General features: G+C 46.2%; 1 protein-coding gene across 2 annotated transcripts; it reads left to right on the top strand.

Moving 5' to 3' along the window:
* The first annotated feature begins 2430 nt into the window (after window positions 1-2430).
* NELFB (negative elongation factor complex member B) lies at window positions 2431-17812 on the top strand. Of its 2 annotated transcripts, XM_083423086.1 has the most exons (13): window positions 2431-2634; window positions 3919-4082; window positions 5638-5737; window positions 8052-8282; window positions 9194-9379; window positions 10211-10323; window positions 12554-12656; window positions 13132-13227; window positions 13957-14099; window positions 14725-14831; window positions 15446-15587; window positions 16053-16161; window positions 17239-17812. In XM_083423086.1, exons 1-13 carry the CDS (start codon window positions 2533-2535, stop codon window positions 17377-17379), a joined length of 1737 nt encoding a protein of 578 aa, XP_083279212.1. In that variant the 5' UTR covers window positions 2431-2532; the 3' UTR covers window positions 17380-17812. The 2 variants fall into 2 exon arrangements, with proteins under 2 accessions (XP_083279212.1, XP_083279211.1); XM_083423085.1 differs by lacking the exons at window positions 2431-2634; window positions 3919-4082; window positions 5638-5737 and adding an exon at window positions 5762-6477.
* The last annotated feature ends 647 nt before the right edge of the window (window positions 17813-18459 follow it).

The raw sequence follows: 18459 nt of genomic DNA, 5'->3' as shown, positions 1-18459 counted from the left end.
TCGCTGTACCGGCATTCTTCTCCCCTGCCCCAAATGTTAAAAGTGTGGCACTTAATGTAACAATTTCATCGTGAGTACTGGCACCTTTTTTATTTTTATTTTTTTAAAAAAATGATAATGACGATAATGAAAGTAAAAATAGAAAGTTGACAAGGCAGAGAGCAGGTGATCTGTGTACCTGCTCAGATAGTGCTTTAGAGTTGACTGCTGATGGGTGACTTTAAGGCCTCTGATACTCTCCCTTCTGATGGTTCTTTATCCGAATGCATTCAAAATGACTGAGGGGATGGAGCAACCATCTCAATGGAAAAAGTAATGCTTCATCCTAGCTCTCTTTATTCAGTGGTCCTCCAAAAGTGTACACACTGTACATTCCCCCTCAAAGAATTATGGGAACTGTAGTTTTGTTAAAGGTACTGGGAATGGTAGCTCTGTGAAGCACAAATTACAGTTCCCAAGATTCCTGGAGGGGCTAGGTGGGTGCTATATGCATTTGATGTAAACACAGCCCACAAAGCATCACATAGAGTCAGTGGAAAGGTGCAAAGTGATATATATGCATAGCTCAGTTGGTACAATATGAGACTCTTAATCTCAGAGTCATGGGTTCTAACCCCATGTTGGGCAAAAGATTCCTGCAATGCAGCGGGTTGGACTAGATGACCCTTACGGTCCCTTCCAACTCTACGATTCTACGACTCTGTGATTAAGAAATATCTATGCTGCCCCAGCCAGGAGCAACTGGGATACTGCTTAACTGACACAGGAGATATGCCTGTCTGGCCAGGATTGCTCGGCATGGTGGCAAACCCACAAAAATTACATTAAAAATATCATCACCAATAGCAACTCAAAATAGAACAATACTGTATTCTGTGCTATTTTTCTAGAAAATGAGGTGCTGGAACTCACCATGAACGCCTCCTACCTTCTCTTAGAATAGCAATGGCACCCACCTAAGAGGTGCTGGAACTGAGTGAGTTCCGGCGGAAAAACAGCCCTGACTATTGAGAATGCCTGGAAATGATGTAAGGGAGATTGCTTTTGCTGTGTATCATAGTGACATCTGACAATCTGCTATATTCAAATCCCTTCTGAAATCCGTCCCTCCTTCCATTGTTTTTGATTTTATTTTTTATTAAAATATTGTTTCCATATTAAGCATTGTAAGTTTCAAATAATTAGTTTAACTGTTATTTAATCGCCATCTGATGCCCGTCCTTGTGTGCCCTCCCCAGAAGAAGTCCAGAGGGTGGCAATATGAGAAGGGGCCTTTTCTGCAGTGGCTCCCCATTTATGGAATTCTCTCCCCAGTGAGGTTTGCCTGGCACCTTCATTGCATATTTTTATACACCAGGCAAAAACATTCATGTGTTTTCTGTCCTTGTTTTGTATTTTAATGTTAATATTTAAAATATTAAATAATATTTAATACTAATATTTTAAATAATTTATATGGTTGTTGTTGTAAACCGCTTTGGGGTTTTACTACAGTCAAGAAATGTATAAGTTCTGTAGGATAAATAAACAATGCAAACACATTGCCAGACTTCCTATATATGCAAGATGTAAACGTTTACGTAACTAATTACTTTCATTGTCGCTTGTTAGTTCTTTCCCTTGTTACTCAAAAGTCTCCAAGCAACTTGCAACACATTAAAAATATATAACTACATTATACCATTAACAAAATCATACATAGCACCACCTTCAATTCATTACTTGCCTCACACCACCACTGCCATTCCACACACCAGCCACAAGTGTGTGTGTCTCACAGAAAAACACACATATGAAACATTCATCATAGCACTGTAGAGTTGGACGGGACCCTGAGGATCATCTAGTCCAACCCCCTGCAATGCAGTAACATGCAGCCGACCCATACAGGGATTGAACCTGCAACCTTGGTATTATCAGCACCACACTCTAACCAAGGGAGCTATTCATTGCCACCCTACTTCTTAGGCACCCCATGAAAATCCACATTTAAGGCTGCGTGTTTGAAAAAAGATGACGGTTGTATTTTAAGGCTGTATTTCTGATGCACCCACCAGCCATAGTGTATCTCACGCCAACAAAACACCGTCGTCCTACTCTTTAGGCAGCTCATGAAAATCCACATTAATAAGGCTGCGCGTTTGAGATCAGACGAAGGTTGAATTTTCAAGGTTTTATTCCGAATTGTGTTTGACTGTTTCTGGAAGCATTCCAGATAACTTGGGTTAGATGGGCAGCATATACAGCAACGGAACAATTAATGGCAGTGAAAAGCACCGGTACCGTTGTGGTGGTTATAAGAGCGAGCCCTTCTCAAGACCTTGCCGCAGTCCCCTTCGCAAAGTTTGGAAGGATGCGTGGAGAGACCTACCTTCAGCCTGCGCCCAGAGCGGAACCCTTTGTGCTATAGGAGCGGTTTGCGGGAGGACGCCTTACGAGAGTGCTCCGCGGCGCTCTGGGGGGCCGGTTGCGATGTGAGACCCAGGCATTAGGGGGCGGGCGGACCCCATTCAAAGAGGAGGGTGCTGCGCCATGTTTGCCGGGCTGCAGGACCTCGGAGTGGCTAACGGGGAAGACTTGAAAGAGACTCTGACCAACTGCACGGAGCCGCTGAAGGCCATCGAGCAGTTCCAGGTGCGTGGGCCTCCCTCCGTCCCTCCCGTGGCCCTGGAGGCTTAACCTTTGAGGCACCGGATAGAGATGGTGTGGTTGCATCTTTGTGTTCCCGCGCAATCCTCGTATAAAAAAGAAAGGAAGGTGCCTCTCGGAGCATGTGCAGAGTGCAGTCACGCTCTCGCGTAGGAAACGGCCGTATGGCCATGCCCGGTTGTTGTTGTTTTTAAATGCAAACCGCATACAAAACAAAACAAGCAAACACCCAGTATGCAGAAAATGCTTTGGGGCGCAATTCTAGGCACGCTTACCTAGGAATAGGTCCTACTAGTGGTTAAGAGCGATGGACTCCTAATCTGGGGAACCGGGATTGCCTCTCCGCTCCTCCACATGCAGCTGCTGGGTGACCTTGCACACTTCTTTGAAGTCTCTCAGCCCCCTCACCTCAGAGTGTTTGTTGTGGGGGAGGAAGGGAAAGGAGAATGTGAGCCGCTTTGAGACTCCTTAAAGGGAGTGAAAGGCAGGATATCAAATCCAAACTCTTCTTCTTGACAATTAAGTCTCTTTCGAGCAGGAGTGGGAAACTTTGTCAATCCAAGGGCCGCTTTCCTTTCTGGTCAACCTTCTGGGGGCCACATGCCAGTGGTGGGCAGGGCCAGATGCAAAACTGAGTGGGACAAAAATTTTAAAAATTACCTTTGTACAGTAGACTAGTTTCTGCACACATTTGAACGTCCCTCTCCAATATGTAAAGGGACGCGGGTGGCGCTGTGGGTAAAACCTCAGTGCCTAGGACTTGCCGATCGCATGGTCGGTGGTTCGAATCCCCACGGCGGGGTGAGCCCCCGTCGTTCGGTCCCAGCTCCTGCCCACCTAGCAGTTCGAAAGCACCCCTAAGTGCAAGTAGATAAATAGGTACCGCTTTATAGCGGGAAGGTAAACGGCGTTTCTGTGTGCTGCGCTGGTGCTGGCTCGCCAGAGCAGCTTCGTCACGCTGGCCACGTGACCCGGAAGTGTCTGTGGACAGCGCTGGCCCCCGGCCTCTTAAGTGAGATGGGCGCACAACCCTAGAGTCAGACACAACTGACCCGTACGGGCAGGGGTACCTTTACCTTTTACCTCCAATATGTAGGCAAGTAAGAGGCATTGTCAGATAGTAATAATTTATTACCTACCCTTTGCGATCAGGACCCAGGGGACACTGTAATGAATTCTAAGGGTCAGATAGAGATCCCCACCCTTTGCTTTAGAGATATGAGATCTGCAGCATGCTACCTTGACACAGTTTGTGTATGACATTGACAGACAGAAAATGGCATCCTCCTGCCCACTCTTCAGTCCGCCCTGCCATTCCTGGACCTCCACGGCACCCCCAGGCTTGAGTTCCACCAGTCTGTGTTTGACGAGCTGAGGGAGAAGCTGCTTGAGAGGGTCTCAGCCATCGCCTCTGAAGGAAAGGTTGATGAAAGGTATGTTTGGAATACTTCTGTGGGGAAGGACATTTTCCTGTTCTTTTTGTAGATTATCCGGAGCTTTGGGCTGGGCTGTCACCAATATGCTGATGACACTCAGCTCTATCTGCTGATGGATGGCCACACCGACTCGGCCCCGAACACACTGACCAGATGTTTGGAAGCTGTGGCTGGATGGTTTCGTGGGAGCCGATTGAAACTAAATCCTTCGAAGACAGAGGTCCTATGGCTAGGTCGGGATGGCATGGGGATGAGGGACCAACCCCCCTCTCTTGCGGGGGCCCAATTAGTGCCAATGCCTTCCGTTAAGAGTTTGGGTGTAATCCTTGACGCCTCCCTTTCCATGGGGGCGCAGGTTACAGCAACAGCCAAGGCGACATTTTTCCACCTTCACCGCATCAAGCAGTTGGTCCCTTACCTCTCCCGCCCCGACCTGGCCACAGTGACCCATGTGACGGTCAGCTCCAGGCTTGACTACTGTAATTCGTTCTACGCGAGGCTGCCCTTGAAGCTGTCCCAGAAACTCCAGCGGGTGCAGAATGCTGCAGCGAGGCTCCTCACAGGGTCTCTGCCATGGGAGCATATTCACCCAGTTCTTTTCAAGCTGCACTGGCTCCCGGTGGAGTACAGGGTCAGATTTAAGGTGCTGCTTTTGACCTAGGTGCTGGCCTAGGACCCTCGTACCTACGGGACCACCTCTCCTGGTATGCCCCACGGAGAGCCTCAAGGTTCATAAATAGCAACACCCTAGTTGTCCCGGGCCCTAAGGAAGTTAGATTAGCTTCAACCAGAGCCAGGGCCTTTTCAACTCTGGCTCCAGCCTGGTGGAACACTCTGCCTCATGAGACCAGGGCCCTGCAGGATCTGATTTCTTTCCGCAGGGCCTGTAAGACAGAGTTGTTCCACCTGGCCTTTGGCTTGGAGCCAATTTGATTCCCTCCCTCTCTTTCTTTTTTCTTTTTTATTTTCCTTCTCTTCCTGCAATGAGGCTACATTTTAATATTTTAATGTTTCATTATTTTAATGTTGTATTTTATTTTTATTTTTAAGTTGTAATCATTCAACTTGTTTTTATTATTGCTTGTAAGACGCCCTGAGCCCAGCCTTGGCTGGGGAGGGTGGGGTATAAATAAAAATTATTATTATTATTATTATTGTAGTAGTGCTAAACATGTGGTGCTGTGGGTTAAACCACAGAGCCTAGGACTTGCCGATCAGAAGGTCAGCAGTTTGAATCCCCGTGACGGGGTGAGCTCCAGTTGCTTGGTCCCTGCTCCTGACAACCTAGCAGTTCAAAAGCACGTCCAAGTGCAAGTAGATAAATAGGTACCATTCCTGCGGGAAGGTAAACAGTGTTTCCGTGCACTGCTCTGGTTCGCCAGAAGTGGCTTAGTCATGCTGCCCACATGACCCGGAAGCTGTACTCCGGCTCCCTCGGCCAATAAAGCGAGATGAGCGCCACAATGCCAGAGTCAGTCACGACTGGACCTAATGGTCAGGGGTACCTTTACCTTAAACATGTTCTGCATGCCTCTCTTGTCCCACACTCCAGATACAAGAAGCTGGAAGACCTCCTGGAGAAGAGCTTTCCCTTGGTCAAGGCGCCATCAATCCAGCCTGTGGTGATGTGTGTCATGAAACACCTGCCCAAGGTACACTGAATCACTAGCATTCAATCTTGGGCATTGCCTGATTTTGGGGAAGACTGCCTATGACTAGAAATTGGTATTGGGCCTAGGATTCTGTATTCTAGGATGGATTGTAGCTCAGTGTCAGAAACATAAGAAGCTTCCTTATATTGAGTGGTTGAATTAGTCCATCTAACTTAGTATTGTTTATGCTGACTGGCAACAATTCTCCAGGTTTTCAGGCCAGAGTCTTTCCCAGCCCTTCTTGAAGACTCTGGGGGTTGAACCTGGGACCTTATTTGTGCAAAGCAGATGCTCTACCAATGAGCTGTGACTCTTCTAGAGCATCTGCTTTGCAAATATATCTGGGACGTCTTGAAAGGCAGCCAAGAAGTTTCTTTCGTAGAAAATATAACAAGGCATTGCATCGCATAAAAAAATACAGCAGTAACTACAATAAAAAGTCAGTAACGTTAACAGTAAAAACTTGTGTGTATTACAAAGACCAGTTTTTGCCAGGCACAGGTGCCCCTTATTCATCTTCCAAGGCCAGAGAATTAAAATTGATGAGAAGCAGGTGGTTCCTCCCTCAAGATAAGGAGGGGTGGGAGTTCACTGTCTTGAAGGTTCCATCAGTTGAGCATCATGATTGGTTACATCAAGTCATGGGATTGGGGCCAGTTTTGCTTAAATCTGACGGGTTATCTTCCTTCTCATGCTGTAGTTATGCTGCTGAATTGAAAACTGATACTCTGCGTAGCTGCGTAAGTGTTTGTTCACTTGTTAGCCAGATAAGAAAGCTCTGATGTTTCTTAAGCTTCCAAGTTACTTTACTTTGTGCTGTTACCATAAATCTTTTTTTAACCCTGTAGCTTTCCTTTAATAGAACTTTAAAATATTTTTATAAAGAAGTTTGTTCTTTTTTAATGTATTTTTATTGAAGATTTTCTTGATTTACGAAGGTATGTGCAGTGTCTCGTATTTTTTTTCCATGTAACGCTTTCTTTCTTTTTTTTACAAATCGGTTTCATTTGTTGAGACATTAGGAAGAATAGGGGGAAAGAGGTGGAGGGGGGGAAAGATGAGTGGGGGTGGGGTTGAGTGGTGATGTTTCTATTTTACTTAATATATGTGGGGTTTTGTGTCAGCGTTGCTTGTGCAGGTTCTCTGCTGTTCACTTCTGTTCCTTTGGTGGTGAGAGAGGTTGGGGTTGGCCTAGGGTGTGGTAGGGTGCGTGAGTGTTTTGGATCTGGTTAGCCATATTGATTTGTATACTGTTGGTGGATTTTCGTCATTGTCTTGTTGTGCTCTGTATGTGATAAAGGGGAGCCATACCGGGGTGAAAGCATCTTCTTCTATTTGTCCCCGTGTCAGTTTGTTTATTGGTTAATTTTTCTAGTAAGGCTGTTTCCTATACTATTTGGTACCATTGGTCTCTCCAGTGTCTGGTTATGATGTTTCTGGCTGCTGAGAGTAGGTGGGTTATGAGTTCTTTGTGGTGTAAGTGGGCATTATTGTCTTGGAAGATGTTTAGTAGGGCCATTTCTGGGGTGATTTGTAATACATGCTTGGTTATTTTACATATTTCTCGTATGACTGTTGCCCAGAATAGTTGGATTTTGGGACACTCCCACCCACCACATGTGGAGATATGTGTCTGTAGAGGTGCACCCTCTCCAGCATTTTGGTGAGGTTCCTGGGCATATTAGTGCTAGTTTTCTTGGTGTTAGGTACCACCTGTAGGTGATTTTCAGAGTGAGTTCTTTTTGCTGATATGGATTTAAAGGGGGATTTAGACCACATTCTGGTCCATTGAGTGGGGTTAATCTTATAGCCTATGTCATCCTCTCATTGTTTTTTGATTGTGTCTAGGGAGTTTGTGGGATTTTGGAGTAGTATTTTGTATATTGCGGATACCATCCCTTTACCGTGTCCCTTTGTTGTTAGGAGGAGGTTTTCGAAGGTTTTCAGGGGCCTAGTTGCTGCTGATTTTACTACTGGATTGTTTAAGAGGGCAAAGATGTTTGTTCTTTGAGTTACTGGACCTACTCAGCTTGATTATGTTCCAGAGATGGGTCAGTCTCCACAAACTCCATCAGAAGATCTCAGTGATCAAGGTGGAGCAAAAGGAATCGGGCAGCCCTGCCTTCTTTCCTGAAAGTCAGCCAACAAGTTTCCTTAAATAATAGTCATAACAAATTTGGAGTGTTGAAAGAGCATTGTGATAAAAATGCCAGCTCTTAAATGCAAAGGATGCTGTTACTAGGGTCTCATGAAGGGACCAACCTTATGATTAACTCTCACTGAAATTCTCTCCTAACTGTGTGTCTGGCCACAGGTGCCAGACAAGAAGCTGAAGTTGGTGATGGCTGACAAGGACCTGTACAAAGCATGTGCCGTGGAGGTGAAGCGTCAGATTTGGCAGGATAACCAGGCCCTGTTTGGTGACGAGGTGTCCCCTCTGCTGAAGCAGTACATCCTGGAGAAGGAGAATGCCTTGTTCAGCTGTGACCTCTCTGTCCTGCACAACTTCTTCAGCCCTACTCCCAAAATGAGGCGCCAAGGCGAGGTGAAGTCCAAGCACCCAGCGCATTGATTTGAGCATTAATGCTGGGAGTGGGAAACTGGGTTCTTTTAATAAATCGGGGGTGGGGAACCTTTTTCAGCTCATGGGCCAAATTCTATTGTAGGTAGCCTTCTGGGGGCCATGTGCTAGTGGTGGTCAGGGTAAGAGGCAAAAGTGGGTGGAGCAATGAATTTTACCTTTGCACAGTAGGTTTGTTTCTGTTCGCACACTCACACCCCAGCTCTGTCCTCCATCCGTGCAAGCAAAAGGCTATATCGGAGTTCAGAGACGCATTCCAGCCAAGTGGAAGCGCTTGAGGGTGCAAAGGAGGGCCAGTTGAAGGGTGTGGCCTGGGGAGAGGGGCATGGCTGGTATCTGTCTGGCCTGGAGAGAGTCCTGAGGACCAGATAGAGCTTATAGCTGCATTTGGCCCCTGGGTGTTCTCCAGCCCTATAATAACTGGTGAGCCCTAGTATCAGACTCAAGATTTGAAAGATCAAATCTTCGACTTCAAAACTCCCTGAGTGACTCTCAGCCAGTTCCTAGCTCACATAGGCTACCCTCCCTCTTAGGGTGGTTGTGAGGATAAAATGCAGGCAGTGAGCGAAGGTTATATATGCTGCTGTGATGTTATTGAGTTAGATTAGAAGGATGGCCTGTTAAGAATTAAATGAATAATTTGTGCTCTGCACTGAAGCTTGCAGAGTGATGTGGGGGCCAAATCTCAAAAAGTGTGATATAGAGGATTAGAGCACTAGACAAGGATTGGGGAGACACCTGGGTTCAAATTCCCTACTGAGAGAGAACCTAAGTGACTCAAAGTTGCTGCCCTGATTTTAAGCCCCGGTGTTCCCCATTAGAATGTTTGGGTGATGCTCCAGCTTCAGGTTTCTTTTCTGTCTTTGGGCTTGAAGGTGGTCCAGAAGCTCACCCAAATGATTGGGAAGAACGTGAAACTCTACGACATGGTGCTGCAGTTCCTGCGGACCTTGTTCCTGCGGACACGCAATGTCCACTACTGCACGTTGCGGGCAGAGCTCTTGATGTCCCTGCATGACCTAGATATCAGCGAGATCTGCTCGGTTGACCCCTGTCACAAGGTATGGGTGCAAGGACTCGGGTGCATGCAGTTGTGGGGGGGTGCCCCCAGTTAGAAACAAGGCCTCTTAACTCCTTCTTGTCTTTTCAGAGGGGTGGAGCAATTCCCCAAGGAGGCAATGTTACAATAGGCCAATACAGACAGTTCATAACGCATCTTTCCACAGTGGTTAATTGATGTCTGATTTCCCACAGTTTATATGATTATATGCATTACTGTAGAAAACCATGTTGGTATTTTTTTAATGGAAGAGTACATAAATACTTTTAAAACAATGAATAAATTGGGGCTTTTTTAGTTCAGAGAAAAGACAAGCGACCTGCTCTGAGACTCCACAGCTAATTCTCCCCTGGTCTCCTCGCTGGCCCAAGTAGGACCAATTCAGCCAGCTAGCCCTGGGGGTTATCTAATGCTTATTTCCCCTAAATTGATTTTTGAATTTTATTGTTGTTCATGTTTTATACTGTATTTTATGCTGCTTTTATAATTAAGTGTTTTAAATTTGTTGTTAGCCACCATGAGCCCGCTTTTTGAACCGGGAAGGGCAGGGTATAAATAAAAATGTATTATTATTATTAAGAGGCAATGTATTGGAAGTAGATGGTTGTTTTTTTTAAATGCACAGTATGGAGAAAGAGAAAATTTCAGAGGCCTTGTGGGCATCTTGAGAAGGCCACCATGCTCAGTGGTACCACATGTTGGCACCACCTCCTGTTCCACAACCTTGCTGCAATGGTTTCTTGTCTGTTCCTTAGGAAAGGAAATTAACCTGTGTGTTCTCTAAGGGTGGGTGTCCCCACAGAGTGCGCTAAACCTTTTGCTTCTTTGGCAGTTCACCTGGTGCCTGGATGCCTGCATTAGAGAGAGGTTTGTGGACAACAAGAGGGCCAGAGAGCTGCAAGGCTTCCTCGATGGAGTGAAGAAAGGGCAAGAGCAAGTCCTGGGGTGAGTCGTTGCAAATCAGGTGGTCCAGCCTTGCTTCTTTCTCTGTACAGAGTGTCACTCCATTTTCACAGAGAGTGGGAAAAACGCCTTTAATTAGCACCAACAGATTTCATAGTGTGGGTTCACCAGGTTTTGAGTTACCCACACGAATCTGAGACTGGGTGTTAAAGGAATTAATATTTTGAAAAGGGTTGCGGTAGGAGTGGAAATATTCCTGAGGGGAAGGCACAATGTTCCACCACCTGTTTTGGTAGTAACGTGTTTTTGGAAAGGGGAACTTGTGACTCCTTCAGATATTCCTGGACTATTACTAATGTACTGTCTGCCCTTCACCAACAAATCCCAGGTCAGGTTACAACAATTTAAAATTCAGAATAAAAAATGGTTATAACAGATTACAGCCACAGGAATATTGGGGGGGGGGGGGGCTGGAAAAAAACACATCTCGTGTGTCAAAGGCCAGGATAAAGAGGTGCAAAATTTGATAGCCAAGTTGCTCACCTGGGCAAAATGAGTTGAGCTTATAACACCCATCCTTGCCTGATTGCACTGGCTGCCAATTAGTTTCCAGGTCCAATTCCAGGCTCAAGATCTCGATACCTTAAGGACCTCCTCTCCCCCTGCAAACTGACTCAGACCCACACTTGTCTTCCAGGGCCCTTCTCTGTGTATTATTATTATTATTATTAAGTGTAATTATGTTTTTAATGTTGTATGTTACCCCGGAATCTTCGGATAAAGGGTGGTACATAAATTGAACAAATAATACATAATAATCTTCAGCATTTGCCAGACGTTGTATGATGGAGGTACCAGCTGCACATCTGTGGGGAGGGAATTCCATAACATACGGGCTGCCGTAATGATGCCCTCCCCTGGGCCACCGCCCTAAACTACCCTTAGTTTTAAAAATACTTTTATTAATATTATAGTATTATACTTGGTAGCCAAGATACATCAAACCAGCTTGTTTGTCAAGAAAAAAAACAAATCAAGTAGTTAGGGAAAGGAAAAGGAAAATGACATTTGAAGGAGAAAAGGGGCAGCGTAGCAAAATCTTCTGAGAGAGGTTGAACTACCAAGAGGCCTCCCTCTGCTGAACTTAACATCCTAAAGACTACAACTCCCATCATCCCTGCCCACTGGCTATGCTGGCTGAGGCTGATGGGAGTAGGAGTCCTACCACATCTGCAAGGCCAAACACAACTGCAAGGAGTTGTGTTTGAGCTGTATTTATTGAATTTATACACCTCCCAATACCCAAAGGTCTCAGGATGATTCACAGAACAAAATCATAATATAAAACCACAAAATATATAATCAAAAACAACAACACAAGAACACTCCCCCCCAACTCCCACATTTTAAAAGGGCATAGGATATCAATCAGATCAACCAAAGGTCTGGTTAAAAAGGAATGTTTTGCCTGGTGCCCAAAGGTGTATAATGAAGGCGCCCGGTGAACTTCCCTGGGGAGAGCATTCCACAGATGGGGAGCCACTGCAGAGAAGGCCCGTTCTTGTGTTGCCACCCTCCGGACCTCTCGAGGAGGAGGCACACGACGAAGGGCCTCAGAAGATGATCTCAGGGTCTGGGTAGGTTCATATGGGAAGAGGTGGTCCTTGAAGTTTTGCAGTCCTGGGCCATTTAAGGCTTTATAGGTCAAAACCAACACTTTGAATTGGGCCCGGAAACTAATTGGTAGCCAGTGCAATCGGATCCGGATCTGTGTAATTTCCTCAAACTGTCTTGCTCTGGTGTGCAACTTGGTCGCTGAATTCTGCGCTACCTGAAGTTTCTTAACTGTCTTCAGAGGCAGTCCTACGTATAACGCATTGCAGCAATCTAACCTGTAGGCCTTTAGCTGAAGATCATTGATTGCCCATAAGTAGGCTGGCTCTGAGAAGCCAGCAGAGCATCTCTTTTTAGAAAGCTCATTTACATGTGATTAAAAAGTGTCCTTTTAGCTAAGAGTCTGAGAACTCCCAGTTGCAATACCTGTTTAATTAAATGGAAGGTACGCCTGGTAACATTCACATTTACAGACAGATCTTCCTCCATATTTTCAAAGGCTACATATGTAGATGGCTACAATAATATCATTATTATTTGACAGGCTTTCTGGCTTTCAAAAGGAGCCAAAATAATATTTTTGTGTGAGCAAACCTATTTCAGTTGTGGGCCTATGTGTTTGATGTGCTGTTACTTTCTGTCCACCTTACCCCAACAGGGATTTATCCATGATACTGTGTGATCCATTTGCCATCAACACCTTGGCTCTGAGCACCATCCGCCACCTGCAAGAACTGATTGGGCAGGATATGTTACCCAGGGTGAGTGAGACATCGATGGTCTCCCAGGTAGGCAGCAACTGAAGGCCCCAGGATCACATCTCCACCCCCCCCACCCCCCACAAGAGAGTACCATTCCATCTCCCCCAGTTGCCAAGAGAAATGTGCAGAAGACTTGTATAGCAGTCTGTAGTCAGAATGGGGATCTGGCCTGATTGACCACTGTGTGATACAGGATGCTGGACTATATGGGGACATAGGAAGCTGCCTTATTGGTCCATCTAGCTCAGTGTTTGCCTACACTGGCTGGCAGCTGCTCTCCAAGATTTCAGGCTGAGGACATTTCCAGCCCTACCTGAAGGTGCCTTAGATTAAGCCTGGGATCTTCTGCGTACATGAAAGATGCTCTTCCCTTCCAACAATAAAGCCTTTGATCTGATACGCTGCAGGACTCTAAAATTTCTTTGGAATTTGAAAAGGGTGATGATGAGTTACTTTGCTTTTCTTGAATTTTCAGGAAAGCCCTGATCTTCTGCTTCTCCTGAGGATGTTGACACTGGGACAGGGAGCCTGGGACATGATTGACAGTCAGATCTTTAAGGAACCCAGAATGGTAAGAGTGCCCGTGTGCATCACTTTGAGCTGCCTGTGATGCCTAAGATCTAATTCTCGCTTAGAGTGTCACGCTGTAGAATAGCTGGACCACTCCAGACACGTATGGCTGCTTATCCCAGGTCTGGGCTGGACATCAGTTATGATTGCGTAGGCCAGAGACAGGAGGTGTGGTTGTGTACAAGCTGGAGGTACAGCACTAGATTGGAGAGACAGGGCAGGTAGCAAGGGAAATCAGGAGGGAGAAGAGAGAATCTACATAGGAGCAGAGGAAGTGGCCCATTTAGCTCAGTATTGTCTGTACTGCCTGGCAGTGGTTCTCCAGGGTTTCAGATGAGGGATACTCCTACATGGAGATGCCAGGGATTGAACCTGGGACCTTCTGCATTCAAAGCAGGTGCTCTGCCACTGAGCCACTGCCGTTCCTCATGTGACACTTCTGCATAGCTTCTTAATGAGGAAAAGTTGCTCAGAGTGGCAGCCCAGATTTAGCAAATCTGCTTTACAGGGCCTGTTGTTTCTCCATCGGTTTGGAAGGTCATCTGTTTTCAGGCTGTAGAATGGGGCCGGGAACCTGTGACCCAAATGCTGAACTACAGCTTCCGTCATCCTGGACAATAAGCCATGCTGACTGATGGGAGTTAAGAGCATATGGAAACCCACAGGTTCCTACTGTCCCTGCCTTCCATTTTCTGACCATTGACCGTCCTTTTCCTTCTCTGCTCCTCAGGAAGTAGACTTGATTACCAGGTTCCTACCACTGTTGATGTCTTTCGTGGTGGACGACCACACGTTCACCGTTGATCAGAAGCTGCCTTTGGAAGACAAGGGCCCGGCAACTTACCCCACCACAATCCCAGATTTATTTCCCAAGTGAGTCATATCGAACACTGAAGCGTCTTGCCATTTAAGTCCTCTTTGCGAGCAAAGCAGTGGAGGTGTGTCCAAAAAGACCCATAAGGAAGGGAACTAACTCTGTGGCCAGAGAAAGTGGAGAGCTATTGGGGGGGGGGGGGGGAGAGAGACCATAACGGGTTGAAGTAATCTGTTTCCTGTCGCTCTAGCCAGAAGAGAGCTTTAGGCTCCATCCCACCTCCAGGGATGGCTCCACATTTGAGGAAGCTCTGGCCTCTAGAGCTGAACTCATTCACTAGAGATTTTTAACTAGAGGTTGGCTGGCCATCTGTTAGGGATTTTTTCGCTGTGAATTCCTGCAATCCAACTCTGCAATTATATGATTCTATTAATCTAACATGTAATTGCAGCCAGTGCTTCCTTCAGTTGGCTGGGCTTGGAATCTCTGGCTTGCATCTGAGTTAATCTTCCCCATTGTTTTCAAGGGCATCTACTCTGAGTAGGACCAGCATGGGACACCACCAGTTCTCTCTTAAACTCCAAAGATGTTTGTAGCTAGAGCAATGAAAGTTTGAATTCAATTGACTCTGTTCATTCCTGGAAATAGTGAGGAGCGGCAGGTTAAAACCCTTTTGCACCCTAGATTTCTGCAAGAGCACCGGATCGCCTGCGAGATTGGGCTCTACTACGTGCTTCACATCACTAAGCAGAGGAACAAGAATGCGCTTCTCCGGATGCTCCCCGCCCTTGGTAAGTTGCCCTTCCAAAGGATCAGCCGTTCTGCCCGGACACTTCGGTCCAGTGCCAAGTGCCAAACTTTTAGAAGACATCTAAAAGCAGCCCTGTTTATGGAAGCTTTTAATGTTTAATAGGTTATTGTATTTTAGTGTTCTGCTGGAAGCCGCCCAGAGTGGCTGGGAAAACCCAGCCAGATGGGTGGGGTATAAATAATTATTTATTATTATTATTACTACTATTATCTCCCTCCTTTGTTTCCCAAACAGTTGCCTGCAGAGCCGAGCGATATTGCCAACTCAGTTTTGCTTGGAGTAGAACGCCCCCCCACCCCACGGTGAATGGGCCTGAGTTAGTCACATCCATTAAGTTCAGTGTGTCTGTTCTGAGTAGGATTAGATTTTGGCTACAACCCAGAACAACCAGATACAAGAGAGCTAACATGCAGTCTCAGAGTTGGTTGCATACGGCTCAGTACAACCATGTCACACATAAAGAGAGGGATCCTGCCTTGGTCCTTCTGTGTCCCTGATCTGCCTGGGAGAAAGGTAGGATAGAAATGTGCCTGGTAAAAAGGATTGCCTCTCAGGATCACCTAGGGATTCTCTGTTGCTGCTTTGGTCCTGCAGGGGAGACATTCAATGAGCTGGCCTTCAGTGACATCTTCCTGCACCTGTTCACCAGCAACCTCACCCTCCTCAGCGATGAGTTCGCCCAAGAGGAGTTCTGCACTAGCCTTTTCGATGACTTCTTCCTCCCCACCTGCTTGAGGTACTGTCCTTTTCTGAAACAGGCTGACATGGCTCTCAGTCAGAGAATTTGCAGGCAGTGGCCTTCCTTTTAGGCTGGTGCTGTCATTGAACTGGGCTGTTTTCAATCTACTGTTCATAATGCCCGCTGAAAGCTTTTGTTTGTTTATTCAGGCAAGCCTACCTGATTATGCCGTTTTGTTGGGAAGTTTTGTTTATTTTAAAAACTGCGATTGTATCTATTTTTTCATAAATGTTATCTACCTTTTTTAAAAAAGGTTCATTAGTATTTTTTTAAGAATGTTCTTCATTTTTGCTTGCAAGCCATTTTAGAGGGCTTTGGGTTTGACCAGCCCCCTCCACAATAAGGGCCACCTGCTCCCCACTACAGCAATGTACCCAGAGGGAACAGATGGGAGTGGAGTGCCCAACCCCCAGCCAAGAGTCCTTCTGCTCTAGGCTTTTCATCTCTTCTGCTACTTAACAGGAAGGAGAATGTACACAGACACGTGCTGAGGCTCCTGCTTCACCTCCACCACAAGGTGGCACCTGCCAAGTTGGAGTCCCTGCAGAAGGCACTGGAGCCTCCCAAGCAGGTAAAGTGGTGGGTGGGAGATGGAGTGAACAGAAGTACCACAGTCATTTGTTTTGCCCTGAATGATTTTCTTGGAAGGCACATTATGCTTTGAACCGGAAGCCATATCTGGATTTGTACACATGGACACAGACACTTCTGGTATAGGGATCCTCTGACCCCACCCTGGGATCTAATGTGGCGTTCCAGGTCTTTCTATATGGGCCTCGCAACTATCACCAGCCACACCGTTCACTCATCCTACTTTGTACCTGAACGGGGTGAGACCTTTGGTGTAGAGGTAGCTGTTACCTTGGAAGAATCTGAGACTGGTGGGACGTGGGTTCTGAATCCAGGAGGTACCACTTCAGGCTACCTGATTGGCAAGCTCAAGCTTTGCATCGTAGCCTGCATTTATTGCCAGTGGAGCTTCCTGTCTTGGATGGTCACTCCTCTGTGTCAGATCTAGCTCAGTATTGTCTTCCCGGACTGACGGTGGCTCCCCAGGGTTCCAGACAGGGAGTCTTTCCCAGCCCTACCTGGAGATGCCAGGGATTGAACCTGGGAACTTCTACATGAAGCAAATGCTGTACCGCTAAGGACACGGTGCAATCCATACCACATATACTTGAGAGTGAGGGAATGGTGCGGTCTTTCGGGCCATAGAGTTCAAAGCCTAAATTCAAGGCCACCTGCCTTAATGGAGGATACAGAGGAGCGGGGGAAGGATGCAGAGAAAATAGCCTCATGTACAAAGGTGAAATTTGCATTCATTCAGTGCCCCCGATCCATAGGTTCCCCCACTCCTGAAGGAGAGTTTCGTTGACTGTCAGACGTACCATTCTCTCCTCAGCTCTGTTTCCAGATCCTCCTTCATTGGTGCCATTTGCTTTATTCATAATTTTGCACGGGCCCCCGGCTCAACAACTAAACCCAGCTGATGGATAAACACACCTTTCAAAGTGTGTGTACATGTGTTTAAACAGACAGCCTACAAGAAATAGTGAAAACAAATGCTAGTAACAGCTAGAGTGTGATTTAACAGCTTCAGGTTTTGAGGTTTCTTCACCTTTGTAAAACTTGTGTTTTTGTCGGGCAGAGTGGAGAAGCCTTGAAGGAGCTTTACAACCAGCTCATTGAAAAACTGGAACTCCGCAAGCCCAGCCCTGTCCAAGGCGCCGCCGAAACTCCGACTGTGGACTTGCCCCTGCCAACAGCGGCTCCTCCACCCTCACTCTAGGCTGCGCTTCCCCGAGCCTATAGGTCAAAGTTCATTGTGTTGATCTCCTAGCAGAGACCAGACCCACGTCTTGATGCTTGAAACACTCCATTCATAATCTTTTGCCTGTTTTTCGGACTGGGGTTGCCAAATCTCATCTGGCCTGTTGCCCCAGAAGACAGCTCTGCCCTCAAGATTTGCCTTCTGGGGCAAATTTGGTACAGCTGTCCTTATTTTATTTGTAAACTGCTTTGGGGGTATAAAAAATAAATATAATAGCTGTAATAATAATAATGGATTTGGTATTATGAGGAGAGGAAACTGACCATGTATGTATTTTTTTTGTATTTTTTTTTTAGATGTTTGCATATAGAAGCCTTGTAATTTAATGGGAATGAATTATTTGTGAAGCTTGGCTTCTTTTTTTTATTAAATATTTTCTTGGTTTACAAAAGTATGTGCAATGTCTCTCTCTTTTTTCAAATAACATTTTTACAGATCAGTTTCATTTGTTGAGACATTAGGAAGAAAAGGAAAGAGGTGGAGGGGGGAAAGGTGAGTGGGGGTGGGGTCGGGTGGCGATGTTTCTATTTTAATGTATGTGGGGTTTGGTGTCAGCGTTGCTTGTGCAGGTTCTCTGCTATTCACTTGTGTTTCTTTAGTGGTGAGAGAGGTTGGGGTTGGCCTAGGGTGTGGTTGTTTGTTTGTGATTGGCTGTGGTGATCTTTATTTTCATGTGTGAGTTGGGTGGGTGGGTGTTTTGGACCAGGTTAGCCATGTTGATTTGTATGTTCTTGGTGGATTTTTGTCATTGTCTTGTTGGGCTGTGTATGTGATAAAGGGGAGCCATACCGGGGTGAAGGCATCTTCTTCTAGCTTGGCTTCTTTTTTTAGAAGAAGATGATGAAGAAGGGTTTGGACTTGATATCCTGCCTTTCACTCCCCTTAGGGAGTCTCAAAGCGGCTAACAATCTCCTTTCCCTTCCTCCCCCACAACAAACACTCTGTGAGGTGAGTGAGGCTGAGAGACTTCAGAGAAGTGTGACTGGTCCAAGGTCACCCAGCAGCTGCATGAGGAGCAAGGAAGCGAACCTGGTTCAC

The sequence above is a fragment of the Podarcis tiliguerta genome (assembly GCF_965153285.1).
Source record: "Podarcis tiliguerta genome assembly, chromosome: Z".
Classification (NCBI taxonomy): Eukaryota; Metazoa; Chordata; class Lepidosauria; order Squamata; family Lacertidae; genus Podarcis; species Podarcis tiliguerta.
This window is presented reverse-complemented; position numbering and strand designations above follow the sequence as displayed.

Excerpts from the sequence above, each read along its gene's own strand:
- NELFB (XM_083423085.1), top strand. The coding sequence starts at position 6,037 with ATGAGCTGTGACTCTTCTAGAGCATCTGCTTTGCAAATATATCTGGGA. Across the intron at positions 9,380-10,210 it reads CGGTTGACCCCTGTCACAAG|TTCACCTGGTGCCTGGATGC; the intron begins GTATGGGTGCAA and ends CTTCTTTGGCAG. Across the intron at positions 13,228-13,956 it reads TCTTTAAGGAACCCAGAATG|GAAGTAGACTTGATTACCAG; the intron begins GTAAGAGTGCCC and ends TCTGCTCCTCAG.